The sequence below is a fragment of the Bos indicus genome, chromosome 15, assembly GCF_029378745.1.
Source record: "Bos indicus isolate NIAB-ARS_2022 breed Sahiwal x Tharparkar chromosome 15, NIAB-ARS_B.indTharparkar_mat_pri_1.0, whole genome shotgun sequence".
NCBI lineage: Eukaryota > Metazoa > Chordata > Mammalia > Artiodactyla > Bovidae > Bos > Bos indicus.
This window is the reverse complement of record NC_091774.1, coordinates 81,568,885-81,583,384: the sequence shown is the minus strand read 5'-3', so window position 1 is coordinate 81,583,384 and position 14,500 is coordinate 81,568,885. Positions and strand designations below refer to the sequence as shown.

The window sequence follows — 14,500 nt, the reverse complement described above, 5'->3', positions numbered from 1 at the left end:
CATCACAGCACCTGTCTGATGGGCTTTAAACAAACTAGAATGGGAAATGAACACATTTGACAAAGAAACAAACAGGCTTTAACTCTCATTGCCTAAGAATCTTTTCCAATTACCTTATCACATCGTTTACCTCTGCTGCTGCTGCTGCTAAGTTGCTTCAGTCGTGTCTGACTCTGTGCGACCCCATAAACGGCAGCCCACCAGGCTTCCCCGTCCCTGGGATTCTCCAAGCAAGGACACTGGAGTGGGTTACCATTTCCTTCTCCAATGCATGAAAGTGAAAAGTGAAAGTGAAGCTGCTCAGTCGGGCCGACTCTTAGCGACCCCATGGACTGCAGCCCACCAGGCTCCTCCGTCCATGAGATTTTCCAGGCAAGAGTACTGGAGTCGGGTGCCATCGCCTTCTCCCTCTTTTACCTCTACTGTCCATCTATTCCTAGTCCTGTACAGCAAGTTTAAAAGCCAAAGATGATTGTCAAGGAAAACAACACCAGAAATCAACCAGTTTGTTGATTCACTGGTTCCTAGATGACAGCCATTATCTAGAATAAGCTATGATTTTCTAGAGATGGATTAGTCTCATTTTCTTCACACCACCACTAACAGATTGCAAATATTTTGACTTCCTTCCTTCATGCATGTGTGTCTGTGCGTTTTCCTGTCTCCCCCACCAGAAGATAAGCTCCATGAAGGCATTAAAAATTCTCTTTCTAGTGTATCCCCAGAGCTCAGCCTTGTATATCAAATTTAGCAACACATGAATAATGAAATGAAGTCTGTTGTCTTACTAGTTAAATAATCCTGGACAAGTCATTTAGCATTAATGAATTTGTAGATAACATTCAAAATAAAATTATATACAAATTTTTGAGGTTTGACAGAAAACAGCAAAATCCTGTAAAGCAATTATCCTTCAATAAAAAATAAATTTAAAAAAATTATATACAAATTTAAACAGTTAACTCAGTGATGAAAAGTTGTTAAATTTATCTGAAACAGCCATCTTCGAATAAAGAATCATAAGGATTAACACTCACTGAGGGAAAACCTGTTTATACTCAGTGAATAGAAAATAAAATTAAAAGACGTGTTCCTTTTGGGTTATTTTGAACACCTACTGTAAGCCATGCGCCCTTCTAGAGGTCAAGGATAATGAGACAGACAAGTACCCTGCTCTCAATAAGTTTACAGTCTAGCTGGGTCAGGGGAAATTGCAGGTGAACAAATAAGATGTCAGATGGAACACTATGCAGAGATCAAACAGACTGACGAGAAGGACTTGCGGCTTGTTCTAGATTGGATGTCAGGGACAAACTCTCTGCACAAGTGACATTTAAGGGAAAATCTGAATGGTAAGAAGCAGCCAACCTTGAGAAAATATGAACAATGGTAATTACTAATGCCAAAGCCCTAAAGTGTGGGGCTGAAATATACTGGATCCAGCAGAACATGCTGGAAATGAGGGAGGTATAGGTGGGAATCAGAGTATAAAGGCATCTATAGGTTAGAGAAAGGAGTTTTGATTTTATTCTAGGTGAAAGAAAGCCTGTGGAAATTTTAAACAGCAGAATGACATAATCCAACCAACATTTTGAAAAGGTCTGGCTGCTTATGTGACAAATGGATTAAAGTAGAGGGAAGAGGGAAAGCAAGGAAATCCGTTTGAAAGTCAAGTTGCAGGGATATGCAGCTGACTGCAGAAGTAGCAGTAAAAATGGAGAGAAATCAGTGGCTGTGTTCAGAGAAAAAGGGCTGTTTTTATTGGAGCCTTTTCTCCCCCTTTCTTTTTTTCTTTCTGTTCTTCATTTTGTTTTTAATGCATGGAAGACTACATTCAGTACGCATTTTACAACTCTCAAAGTTTAACTTCTCCACCCACAACCATCATCACATACACACAAAGAAAAGATATCATAAACTGAACTATGAAATAAAACTGTACTTAAAAAAGAAATGTTAAAATTATTATATAGAGCAGAGCATTGTGCTGTGATGACTTTACTTCTAAAACAGCCAAAAACTATAAATGCCAAAGAGAAGAAATTTTTTAAAATCCAACTCCAAAAAAAAAAAAAAAAAAAAAGTCTACTCATACAAAGGAAAACAAAACATTTTTACTTCTTTCTCTGCTCTGATGGCAACACATTACCATCCTAAGTTTGCCATTTTTGAAGCCTTGGGTAGGATGGCCATTTTTCATTCCCTTTATAAAATCGACTAACACAAGATTTAACTAAACTGTTGTTGCATTTAAAACAAACAAACAAAGAAGTGAGTCCTCTCTACCTCTTGAAAATTAGTCTAGTCCTGATAACAATATATTTCTGAGAGGACGCAATATTTATATTTTCTTGACAAACGCTATAGATTCACCTAGGGCGGCACTGCACCTGACGAGTCAAGGCTCCATTTCCACAGTAACAGATGCTGCAAACAAGTATTCCGTCTTTTTCCCTTGCTTGCTTTCGTGTGTATGTGTATGCGTGTGTGTATGTGTGTGTGCTGGAGAAGGAAATGGCAACCCACTCCAGTGTTCTTGCCTGGAGAATCCCGGGGACGCCAGAGCCTGGTGGGCTGCCGTCTATGGGGTCGCACAGAGTCGGACACGACTGAAGCAACTTAGCAGCAGCAGCAGCAGCAGCAGCATGTGTGTGTGTGTGCGCGTGCGTGTGTGTGTGTGTGTGTGTGTGTGTGACGCGCTGGCAGCATCTAAAATTCTGTCCTCCTTCTGCTAAGTTTTATGTCCTTTGACGAACTGCTACCTCTTCAAAGTCTGACAGCAACCCCAAATGTCATTCTGTTCCTTGCTTCTTTCTTCATCTCAAGGGCAGGGAGCTCAAACTAGGGAAAATATTACCTGACTTGGCAATCCATGCCCCGCCCCATATTTCAACCACCTCAGATCCTTTTGAAAAGATATAAGATAGCAATCAAGGCACACTTGAGCGCCCAGTACTATTCACCGCTCTCCGCTTTGTCCCTGGACAGGTTCCCCGTCTCTCAGGTACCGTCCTTCCTGCCTCCGGCCGGGTGACTGCACCACACTTTGTCCCCGGTGGCGTTGGATTTGGCCGGCTCCGTCCAGCGCAGGACGACACCGGGCAGCTACCTGAAGCCGGGACCCAGGTCCTAACACGCACGGGGCAGAGAACTGCTGTGCGGTTCCGACGCGGCTTGGCGTGCTCTCAGAATGTGTGGTCTCTAGATCATTTATTTTTTGTCTCACCCCTGAAAACAGCTTGTTTCTGACCAGGAAGTGCGCTAAAGACCTCAACACTCGAGATCCCTCCGGATGGAGAGTTCTGCCCCCACCTCGGGTCATCAGGTCTCCCAGATGTGGGTCTGGGGTGGAGTCTATGACAAACCTGAAATCAGGAGTTAGCCCAGGAACCTTGTTCCAGAACATTCCTGGCCTCAGGAGCCACCTAGTGTGAGAGACATGTGGGACCAGGTGCGACTGGCGCCATCTGTAAGCCTTCGCCTCCATTACGTCTGGGGCGCTCTTAGCAGGACCAAGGCCATTACCAGCCTCCTCCACGGGAAGCCGGAGGTGTCCTCCCACCTCCTTGGAGCCTCTTTTCCATTTGTTTTCATCGGGTGCCAAGGATGAGGCCTGCTCCTACAGAATCCCTCCCCGGCGGGCCCTTCCCCCTGTCTCGCGCCGTGGGAGCCCTCTTGTCCCCAGCCCCCAAGTCCCTCGAGACTTAGCTTCCCGCCCAAAGCGCCCCTCGCCCTGTGATTGGCTGTCTGAGGGGCCTTGGCCAATGCGGGGGGATGACGTATTCGCCCGGCGTCAACCCGCGAGGCTGGGGGAGGAGGAAGCACGTTGGGTCCGCGACGTGCGTGCGTGTGGTGCGCGAGGACGGTGGCGCGAGGTGTGTGGTGCTGGCTGCGTGGCCTCAGGCTTTCGCTGTCAGCGCCCCCCACCACCACCGCCCTGGTGCACGCGTGTGCCGGGGCCCGCGCCAGGACAAGGGCATTGTGGGGGCGGCTGCAAAGCCCGTGCGGCCGGAGGCGACAGTGAGGGCGAGCTTTGGATTCGGGCCTCCGGGACCCCCACGCTCCATTCCCAGAAACCTTCGCGCCGAGAGGTCTCTCTTCAAAGGAGTTGGGCCCGGGGCGCCCGGAGCTTGCGGAGCGCCCCGTTTTGCAGGGCCTTCCCTGAAGCCCTGCGTTCCCCGCTCCGCCAACCCCGATTCCTTTGGTTCTGGACAGGGAAGGAGACCTCGGGACGTTGTGCAGCTTTGCTAAGCCTCCCCGCGCCAGGCTGGAGTGTGGGAGGAAGCAAGGCAGTCTGGATCGAGGACCCAAGCACCGAGACGACCGCAGGAGCATCTCCTCCCGCAGAGCTATTCCAGGTTGGGTCTGGGGGCGAGGCCCAGTGCTGGTGGGTCGGGAAGTCTCCCCCAGGGCCTATGTTTGGGCCCTTGCAACCGCTGCCATCCTCCACTTCCGTGTCTCTGGCTGGGATGGAATTGAACCTACGGTTTCTTAATTTACCTTTTCCACTCGTTTCTTTCCCGATAGTTTGACGTGAACCGTTTGGAGCCCCAGTGCCACCTGACGGAAACCTGCATGCCGGGAAAGGAACGCCACCTGTGCAGCGTGTGGGGATCTCGGTGCAGAAAACTGGAAACGTAGTAAGCCCGGAGTCCAAATACCCAGCTTGTGCTTGGGAAGGGATAGAATCTAGCATAATCATCCTTGCTTCACTGTTAGCCAGATAGTTAACCAGATTGACAAACCTAAAGGCTAAATTCTGTACCAATTTCCAGGCGGAAACAGGCTTCCTCTGGACAAGAACATCTGAACCAAGGGTGGCAGTCTTGTTATTTCGGTTGGAGACCTCACCAAGCCCAGCAGCTTCTCTTCTCTGCTGTGCACCCTCTGCTGGTTAGTGTGATAGAGTGAGCTTGGAGAAAATAAGGCGTGTGTGACTTCTTAGAGATCATTTAATACTCAATAGGTGTTTTGTTAAAATGTGTTACATGTGGGAAGTATACCCATGAAGCTCAGAAACGTGGTGCTCAGGAAGAATATGAGCAGTCAGCACCACGGGAGTTGAGTCCCTGGTGATATGAACGAGGAAGGCTTAAGGAAAACAGAAATTCCACTCGTGTAGTGCCAGTTCTGTGCCGGGCACTCACACTGCTAAGCGGTTTGGTAGAAAGTGACTCATTAAATCTCTCAAACAGCCTTATGAGGTTAGTACAGGACTATTATACTTCTCATTTCCTAGCTAGATCAGAAAATAAGACTCAGAGAAGTTAGATAATTTGCCTGAAATTATATAGCTCAGCTAATAAGTAACAGAGCTGAGATTCAAATCTAAAGCTATCAATGAGCTCCCATCTGTAACCACTAGGATATTCTTAAGATACACTTGGGGGCACAATCCCTGGATTTATGGTTCCTCAATTCATGCTTTTGTCTCTTACTTTCAAAATTTCTCTGTCATTTTAAACATAAAGAGAAAAAAATTAGGTATAACCATGCCTCTGAAAGGTGTTCTTTCACCCACAGGAATCTGATCCATGAAAACCCAGAAAGGTTGTTAAGAGATCAACATGTGCTCTCCTGCCAGTCCCAAAATCCTGTACAGGAATCCCCGGTTCCTCCGATTAGCTTTTCTGCAGCTTTATCACCAGCAAAAGAGTGGTGTGTTCTGTGATGTCCTTCTGCAGGCAGAAGGTAAGAGACTAGTAGGGACTCAATTGAAAACTCACCATAGACTAAGAGAAAATGATTTTAGGGCCAGGCAGTGAAGAACAAAACCAGGAAAGTGTGTAATGATTGCCTTTGAGTCCTGTTTGGTAAAGAGCTTTTTCTAGGACGGGTACATTTCTCAAAAGTGAAAGTGAGATTATACTCCTTTTAAAAAAAAATGAATTAATTATAAAGCTTCGTAAGTGTAGAAATTCTATAAAATGTGGATAATACGGTAATGGGATGATTGTGAAGATTGAGTTTAACATATGTAAAACACTTAGGTACTTTTAATGTTGTACTAAGCAGAATGTAAGTATTAATGGTCCTATTATGTACTTTTCTGCTTTTTTTTTTATTTATCGTTTTGGGCTGCGCTAGGTCTTTATCGCTGCGCCGGCTTTTCTCTAGTGGCAGTGAGTGGGGACTCTTCATCGAAGTGCGCAGGCTGCTCCTTGCAGTGGCTTCTCTTGTTGCGGCGCATGGGCTCTAGAGTGCACGGGCTTCAGTAGACGGGGCCCTGGGCTCGAGAGCACAGGCTTAATAGTATGGCTTACTTGCTTCTCAGCATGTGGGATCTTCCCAGACCAGGGACTGAACCTGTGTCTCCTGCATTGGCTGGCAAATTTTTTACCACTGAGCCACCAGGGAAGCCCTGTGTTCCTATTGTCTTGCCAAGCAAGTCACTTCGTCTCTTGGCAGTTCACTTTCTTCATTACCAACATTGTATAACACCCTCCAGTTTACCAAGTACATACAGTATAGTTTAGTTTCTCATCTTGATTTTCACGACAGCCTTGTGATATAAAGAACGTTGTTGTATGGTTCCAGTTCTATACAGATGTGCAAGTTGAGACAGTGATTTAAGTGACTTGTCTGTTGGTTCTCTTAGAAGAGTGGCGTTTCACTCCTTTATTCAAAGTAAACCAAAAAAGTATACTGTACTAGCATGGGCACATAGTATATATGAAGATAAAGCCCATCCTTGTAAGGAGACCATATAAGGGGGAGATATTCCGGTAACCAATGCATTCAGATAACGAGGCAGTGTAATAAATAATATTGGGGTAGATATAGGCTGATACAGGAGTGCAAAAGAGGCACCTACTTAACAGACCTGAGGAGGTTGGGAGATGGGGTTAGGGAGATTTTCTTGGAGGAAATAACCTCTTAGATGAGTTGTGAAGGACAAATAGACGTAGGAAGAAGTGGGGAAGGATTTTTCCAGGCAGAGAAAACAGCATGTACCGAGATTGAGAGATATGGGCCAGAGGTTTGCAAGTGGTTCATTATGGCTACAGCACAGATTGTAAGAAGTGTATTGATCAGAGCTGTGGCTAAAGAAATTAGCAGGTCTGAAGTGTTATACCAAAGAAGATGCTCTTGTCCTCAGAACACTGGAATTATACTTGTAGATTTTAAAGAAGAAGGTCATAACTTGTTTAGAAATAGCACTCAGGCAATGAGGGGAATTATTAGATTGTTATTAAGTCCAGATAGGAGGCCGTTTCGGGATCCAGGAAAAAGGGAATTGTGGCCTGAACTAAGGCATTGAGAATAGAAAGAAATATATGGTTTATGAGCTATTAAAGATAAGTATTAAAGAGGTATACGAATGTGAAAGTTGGACCACAAAGAAGGCAGAGTACTGAAGAATTGATGCTTTCAAATTGTGGTGCTGGAGAAGACTCTTGAGAGTCCCTTGGACATCAGGGAGATCAAACCAGTGAGTGCTAAAGGAGATAAACCCTGAATTCATTGGAAGGACTGATGCTGAAGCTGAAACTCCAATACTTTGGCCACCTGATGCAAAGAGCTGACTCATCGGAAAAGACCCTAATGCTGGGAAAGATTGAGGGCAAGAGGAGAAGGGAACGACAGAGGATGAGATGGTTGGATAGCATCACTGACTCAATGAACATGAGTTTGAGCAAGCTCCAGGAGATAGTGAAGGACAGGGAAGCCTGATGTGCTACAGTCCATGGGATGAAGAGAGTCAGACACAAATTAGCGATTGAACAACAGTAACAAAAAGAATTACAAAATTTGCTGCAGTTAAGAACATAGACTGAGGTAGTCTTGGGTTCAAATCTTGTCCCTGCTCCTTCAGTTCAGTCGCTCAGTCATATCCGACTCTGCGACCCCATGAACCGTAGCACGCCAGGCCTCCCTGTCCATCACCAACTCGGAGTTCACCCAAACTCATGTCCATTGAGTCAGTGATGCCATCCAACCATCTCATCCTCTGTTGTCCCTTTCTCCTCCTGCCCTCAATTTTTCCCAGCCTCAGGGTCTCTTCAAATGAGTCAGCTCTTCACATCAGGTGGCCAAAGTATTGGAGTCTCAGCTTCAACATCAGTCCTTCTAATGAACACTCAGGACTGATCTCCTTTAGGGTGGACTGGTTGGATCTCCTTGCAGTCCAAGGGACTCTCAAGAGTCTTCTCCAACACCACAGTTCAAAAGACTCAAGCTTTCTTTGCAGTCCAACTCTCACATCCATACATGACTACTGGAAAAACCATAGCCTTGACTAGATGGACCTTTGTTGATAAAGTAATGTCTCTGCTTTTTAATATGCTGTCTAGGTTGGTCATAACTTTGCTTCCAAGGAGTAAACGTCTTTTAATTTCATGGCTGCAGTCACCATCTGCAGTGATTTTGGAGCCCAAAAAAGTAAAGTCAGGCACCGTTTCCCCATCTATTTGCCATGAAGTGATGGGACTGTATGCTTAACTAACTGTAATTTTGCACATTACTAGACTATGCCGTCTATGGGGTCACAGAGTCAGACACGACTGAAGTGACTTAGTAGTAGTAGACTATGCCAGTTTACTCATCTGTAATAACAACTACCTCACAAGGTTGCAGTGAAGATTAAAATTAATTCTGGTAAGAGCCTTAGGTGCCTGGCACCTAATAAGGACTCAAGAGTTATTAGGTTTTTTTTTTTTTTAAAGAAAACTTAATATTTGATTAGATGCAGTGAGTAAGAGAAAAGGAAGAATCAAATATGACTTCTAGTTTTCAGGCCTGGGCCATTGGGTGAATGTGTTCTTATTTTGAAGTAAAAATCAGGAAGTTTTGGAGTGTGGGGAATGGTGAGTTTACTTTCTAGAAAGCTTGCATTGGAGGTACTTGTGGGACATCCCTGTTGTCTTGCAGGCTGTGGCATGCTTAGTATTTCAGAAGAGGTATCTGGGCAGGGTTGCATCTGGGAATCATCAGCAAGCCTTTGCTAACGGAAGCCATGAGAGAGGGAAAAATTTCTCCAGAAGTGCCCATAAAATGAGAAGGTGGCTCAGGACAGTGGATACCACGCAGTGGAGAGATTTCAGGAGAGAACTGAGCCCTAACTGAAAAGTGAAAGTCACTCAGTCGTGTCCGACTCTCAGCCCTGCGCCAATCTCTGCCAGGGTGGTGGCTTCCAACCGGCGGCCTCGAGCCCCCCATGGACTATAGCCCACCAGGCTCCTCTGTTCATGGAATTCTCCAGGCAAGAATCCTGGAGTGGGTAGCCATGCCCTCCTCCAGGGGATGTTCGTGACCCAGGGATGGAACCTGGGTCTCCTGCGTTGCAGGCAGATTTCTTACTGTCTGAGCCACCAGGGAAGCAAGCTTCCCTGATTATCCTGATTATCCATATCCAAAGCTCATGATCTTTTGATTAGGTCACAAGCAGCTTCTGTACAAATTTTTAAGCTCTTGGGTGAGTCAGAAACATTTATTCAGCAAGTGTTTGAGCCCCTACTTTGTGTCAAGTACTGGGTATTCTTCAGTGAGTCAGACAGGCACCGTTCCTGTCCTTGGAGCTTAGAAGTTTCGTGAAGGAGATGGACAGTTCCAATGCAGATAGCTGAATGCTGTGATAGCTAGCTAACCCAGACGGGATGGCGGAGGAGGGGTGGGGAAGGCTTTCTGAAAGCCTAAAATAAACCTGTAAAGATAAAAACTGACTTAGCTGGGTAATGGCAGGATGTTCCAGGTAGGCAGAAGAAACAGATTTCTCCTACTTGAACTTCCATGAGGGCAACAGAAGGGACAGCACATTCAGGCATAGTGTCTGTGTTTAACCCGCGAGCGTGCCGCCGGCCTGAGGTAAATACTTGGGTTTCCCTGCAGGTGAGGCAGTCCCAGCTCACTGCTGCATCCTGTCAGCCTGCAGCCCCTTCTTCACAGAGCGCCTGGAGCGGGAGAAGCCAGCCCAGGGTCGGAAGGTGGTGCTTGAGCTCGGGGGCCTGAAGATCAGGACCCTGAGGAAGCTGGTGGACTTCCTGTACACCTCCGAGATGGAATTATCTGGGGAAGAAGTCCAGGACGTGCTTTCCGCAGCCCGCCAGCTCCAAGTGTCTGAGCTCGAATCCCTTCAGCTAGAGGGTGGGAAGCTGGTGAAGGTCCCTCAGGGTCGAAGGCTGAACAGGGAGTGCCTGCAGCCTCCCAGCCCCGCGCCAATCTCTGCCAGGGTGGTGGCTTCCAGCCGGCGGCCTCGAGCCCCCCTGCCTGTCACCCAGGCGCCCTGTCCTCTCAGGGCAGCGAGACTGAAGTCCTTGGGGAAGGAGGAGGGGCCCCCAGAGAAGAACCACCAAGAGAACCCGGAGAACTCGTCTGGCGCTCTCCTACTCAAGAGGAAGGCCAGGGCCTGCCCAGCTCCACAAGAACCAAGTGCTTCACCATCGAGCCACAGTCAGGGACCCAAAGAGAACAGGAGTGACCCTGCCCTCGGTCCTATCTCACTCTCCCCACCCAGCTTGTACCCCTGCGTAGACGAGCGACTCCTGCCCAGAAAGATCAAGCTGAGCCGCTCAAAGCCGTCTCCCGATGTCTGCACATCCAAGCCTGCCAGCCTCCTCAGTGGAGCCAGCTCAGTGCCCACAGCCCCTGGCCGGCGTCTGTGGCGGCAGAAGAGTACAAATAAAGAAGCACCAGAGGACAAGCAGAAAACGGGGCGAGCTAGTCCCCTCAGGAGCAGCCCAAGTGCATCGGGTCTTGGGAAGACGGCTGGGAACAAGAAGTGGAGCCCCGAAGCCAGGACTCCTCACCCAGACTCAGCAGAGGAGGGGCAGGTTGGGAGAGTGAAGCTTCGAAAGATAGTCAACGGGACCTGCTGGGAAGTCGTTCAGGAGCCTCCCCTCAGAATCTCTCAAGATAGCCCTCAAATCCCAGAACTCAAAGACTCAGGAGAGCCTCTGGGGACACAGCCATCCTCAGGTAAGGAGCAGGACCTGTCTTCCGCGAGAACAAACTTGTGTGAGGACTCACCTGTGTGCTCCAGGCTACAAGACGTTTTGCTCTCTGCCGGCAGCTCCCCAGAGCACCCAGTGGAGAAGTCCGAGTTTGGGTCCAGCCCAGAGCTGGTAGGAAAGGAACCTAGACTGGACATGGGCTGCAGAGAGTCCTACACATTCAACCCAGCCCTGCTTGGGCAGCCCTGCGAAGCTGAGGAGTACCGCATCACCAGTGCTGCCGCCACCAGCGAGCTGGAGGAGATCCTGGATTTCATGCTCTGCGGCTCCGACATTGAGCCGCCCATGGAGTCTCTGGAGAGTCCCCGGGCTGAGGGCTGCAGGACCCCGAGTTACCACCTGACAGAAACAGGCAAGACCTGGATCGAAGGGGAAGAATGGTGTTTGCCAGACGTGGAGCTCTGGCCCAGGGAGCTCACAGGACTGGAAAAGGAACCTCTTAGTGAGAACAAAGAGCCAGCTGAGCCCTTCAGCCCCCTAGTCCTGCCCTCTGAAAACAAAGAGCCAGCTGAGCCCTTCAGCCCCCTTGTCATGCCCTCCGAGGTAAGTGAGGGGGAGGTGTTTTCAGTGGGAGGCTCTTGGACTCCAGACCTGGAAATTAGCAGCTCCCAGCCACTGGAAGGTCAGAGAGACAAACTTCTCCAAATGGACTCCCTTGACCCTCCCCAAAAGTCCTATGGAGACCTCTCGCCTCCCTGTTCAAACTGGGTGGACGCTGGCCTGGAAGTGTCCCTATCAATGGATGAGGTATTATACCCAGCTCCAGAGGCAGGCAAAGAGGGATCTGGCAACTCTGAGTGGGTGGGTCCACTTCCTGCCAGCCCTGAAGAGGAGATTGATGTAGACTCACTGTCAGAGGGGATTCTACCCATGGGTATTCTCTCCGTGTGGCCTGACCCTTCCTCAGAGTCAGAAACAGAGGTAGATATACTAACGTAGTGGCAAAGCGGGGAGGGCGGGCCACAGGGACTGGGAGGGAGGGACATGCTGGCTAAGAGGCCGCCAACAGGCCAGCATGTGTCCCTGTGCTCTCAGCACCAGAGGCAGGCACACCTGAAGCGCTCCTTCCCTCCCCAGGCTTTTGGAGCCAGGCAAAAGTCATTCCATAGATAGAAGATTATGAACTCGAATCCCCTTCTTTTATAATCTTGTCTTCCAGTTAGTGACAAGTGAAACAATAAACTCTGTGGTCACCAACTCTAGTGAGTCATAGGTGACAGCCAAAGCCAGTCTCCCCGATCAGCAGGCACCTGATCCCTAGTACCTGGTCTGTATGGCTTAGTCACTGCCGGCATGGGAAGTGTAGCCAAAGCTCCACGGGGCTGGGAAGATGTCCTGCACCATCACTTCTGAGAAGTGAGGTGAGAAAAATAGTTCCTTTTATTTCCTTTTCCCCCATAGTTTTTACAAGTGTTTCTCATGCTCTGTTAAGGACCATAGGAGACCCAAGTTAATTGGTGACCTCAGGCTATGAGGAACACGAGGACCAATCCCATAAGACTGGCTTAGGGCACCCCTTCCCATATTAATAAATTTACTTCAGGACTCAGGCTTTATGTAAACTCAAATCCTTTAATTTTTATTAAACCAAATCCAAGAACTTTTCAATGTCTTACTAGAGGACTGCCTCACAACTGAACCCTCATTTCTGGAGGGGAGGAAACCACAGCTTCAGGGACATGACTGAAGTTTGGCCATGTCCCGTCATAAATGCTCCAACATCACCAGGGACAGAGGCTGTGAAAAGGAGAAAGGAAAAGAGTTAGAGAAGGGATCCAGGTAATCCTAGCCAGCCCTCCACCACTGGACACAGCTCAAGGGGTGTACACACACACCGCCCCCATCTCACTCAACATCAAGTGCCTGACAACATGCCAAAGCCCTGTCTGCAGCACTCGGACAAAGACAGGGTCGGGTTCTGTGCCCAGGAGTGCCGGCATCACCACGCAGGGCTGGCAGCATATGCTAACACAAGAGGCAGTAGGCATACCTGAAACTACACAGAGATTTGGCCAGGGAGAATCAACACACACACAAATGAGGGCATCGGTGGGTCTACAGGAAAGTGAGCTGTTTTTTTAGAAAACAGAAAATCGGCCCATACTCCAAGGGACACAGTTCTCTGCATCCTTTAAGGTCACAATTTGCATTCTCATAGTCATTTACATTACCAACGGCATTCCACGACTTAGCGCAGAGACACTGGAATGAAACATAAAGGGAGCAAAGGGCACACTGAATAGGAAATTTTTTTTAGGGGGGGTGGGGCGACTTTCAATTTTCCACCAGGAAAAAGGGGAAGAGGTATTCCCACTAGAGGAAAGCCCGAGAGCAGAAGCGAGTCATGGAGAACCTACGTCCTGTGTGAAATCGGGGATCGGGGGTTTAACAGGAAGGGCTGCTTCGCCAGCAGCCGCACGAAGATCAGCCCCACTCCCCGCCATTCGCCATCTCGAACCTCAGCGAGACGCCTTCTGCCCCACCTCCCTACGAAAGGTACTTCTTCAGCTCCTCCAGCACCACGTGAGGCTCCGGAAACTTGAGTTTGCGTGGGGGCCCCTTCTTAAGACCCGTCCAGAGCTCCGCGCCTGGGAAGAAAGGCCACGTGAAGCGCAACGGCTATGGAACCCTGCAGCCGTTCCCCGAAGCCACCGGGAGGCGGCGGTCTGGAGGCCCCCGCGCCCGGCCCGCACTCACTGCTGCCGTCGGCGCGCAGCAACGTCACCTCGAAGCTGCCCCTCCGCGGCCTGGCGGGGTTCACCTTCACCGTCAGCTCGGGGGCCTGCAGGCGCAGCGCCTGGCTCAGGGCCGCGGCGTTGCGCCCGTAGACTCGTCAGCTCGTGCTGTGGGGAGAGGGGCGAGGTCAGAGCCCGGCCCAGGCCTGCGGCGCCCGCGCCCCGCCGCGCCCCGGGCCGCTCACCAGTGCTCGATGACGACGCTCGGCCCCTCCACTCCCCCTTCCTGGCCGCCGGCCGGCTTCTCCCGCTTCTCGGCCGCAGCGGCCAGCGCCGCCTCGGCCTTCCGCTTCCTCCCGCGGGACGCCATGGCGCCTGGGGCCCGGCTGGGGACAGGGCACAGCCGCGGGCACAGGCCAGCCCGGCTCCGAGCGCCGAACCGCAGCCCAGGAACTCAGCTCCCGACGTGAAACCTCTTAAGCTGCGGCAAGCGTGGCGCAGGGCGCACACGTGGTCTGGAGGCGGGGCCGCGGGCGAACCCGCGCTGCGCGCAGACGCGGGGAGGTGCGGAGCGCCGCGCCCAACCACCTGGCTGGGGGCCGGGTCGCTGTGAAAACAAGTCTTCACGCAGGCGTTTCTGTAACCGCGGCGCCAGCTTGAACGGTGTCCATCAGGACTGCTACCCAAAACTTCGCTCCTGGGACCCACGGATCAGTCCCAGACCGAGTGTACAGCTTAATTCTGGGGTTAAGTAAACTTTGTTACGGGTGCAAGGTTTTGATTTGAAGCTTGGATTGTTTCCTAGTCTTTAAAGCCAAGCCAATATTATATCTCCAATTCATTTTGAGCTTCTTCCAAGTTAATTGCTTAGATCTA

General features: G+C 49.7%; 2 protein-coding genes across 3 annotated transcripts; one reads left to right on the top strand and one right to left on the bottom strand.

The window, feature by feature from the left end:
- The first annotated feature begins 3,704 nt into the window (after positions 1-3,704).
- BTBD18 (BTB domain containing 18) lies at positions 3,705-13,978 on the top strand. The gene is made up of 5 exons (XM_070804305.1): positions 3,705-4,358; positions 4,528-4,640; positions 4,776-4,893; positions 5,524-5,691; positions 9,829-13,978. Exons 4-5 carry the CDS (start codon positions 5,568-5,570, stop codon positions 11,886-11,888), a joined length of 2,184 nt encoding a protein of 727 aa, XP_070660406.1. The 5' UTR covers positions 3,705-4,358; positions 4,528-4,640; positions 4,776-4,893; positions 5,524-5,567; the 3' UTR covers positions 11,889-13,978.
- SELENOH (selenoprotein H) lies at positions 12,502-14,145 on the bottom strand. Of its 2 annotated transcripts, XR_011570964.1 has the most exons (5): positions 13,870-14,145; positions 13,647-13,792; positions 13,307-13,537; positions 12,940-13,151; positions 12,502-12,686 (listed from the first exon to the last, which is right to left on the bottom strand). XR_011570964.1 is itself a non-coding variant. In XM_070804306.1 (4 exons), exons 1-3 carry the CDS (start codon positions 13,992-13,994, stop codon positions 13,437-13,439), a joined length of 372 nt encoding a protein of 123 aa, XP_070660407.1. In that variant the 5' UTR covers positions 13,995-14,143; the 3' UTR covers positions 12,502-12,686; positions 13,408-13,436. The 2 variants fall into 2 exon arrangements, 1 of the variants encoding a protein (XP_070660407.1); XM_070804306.1 differs by lacking the exon at positions 12,940-13,151 and having other exon boundaries at positions 13,408-13,537; positions 13,870-14,143.
- Positions 14,146-14,500: the final 355 nt, after the last annotated feature.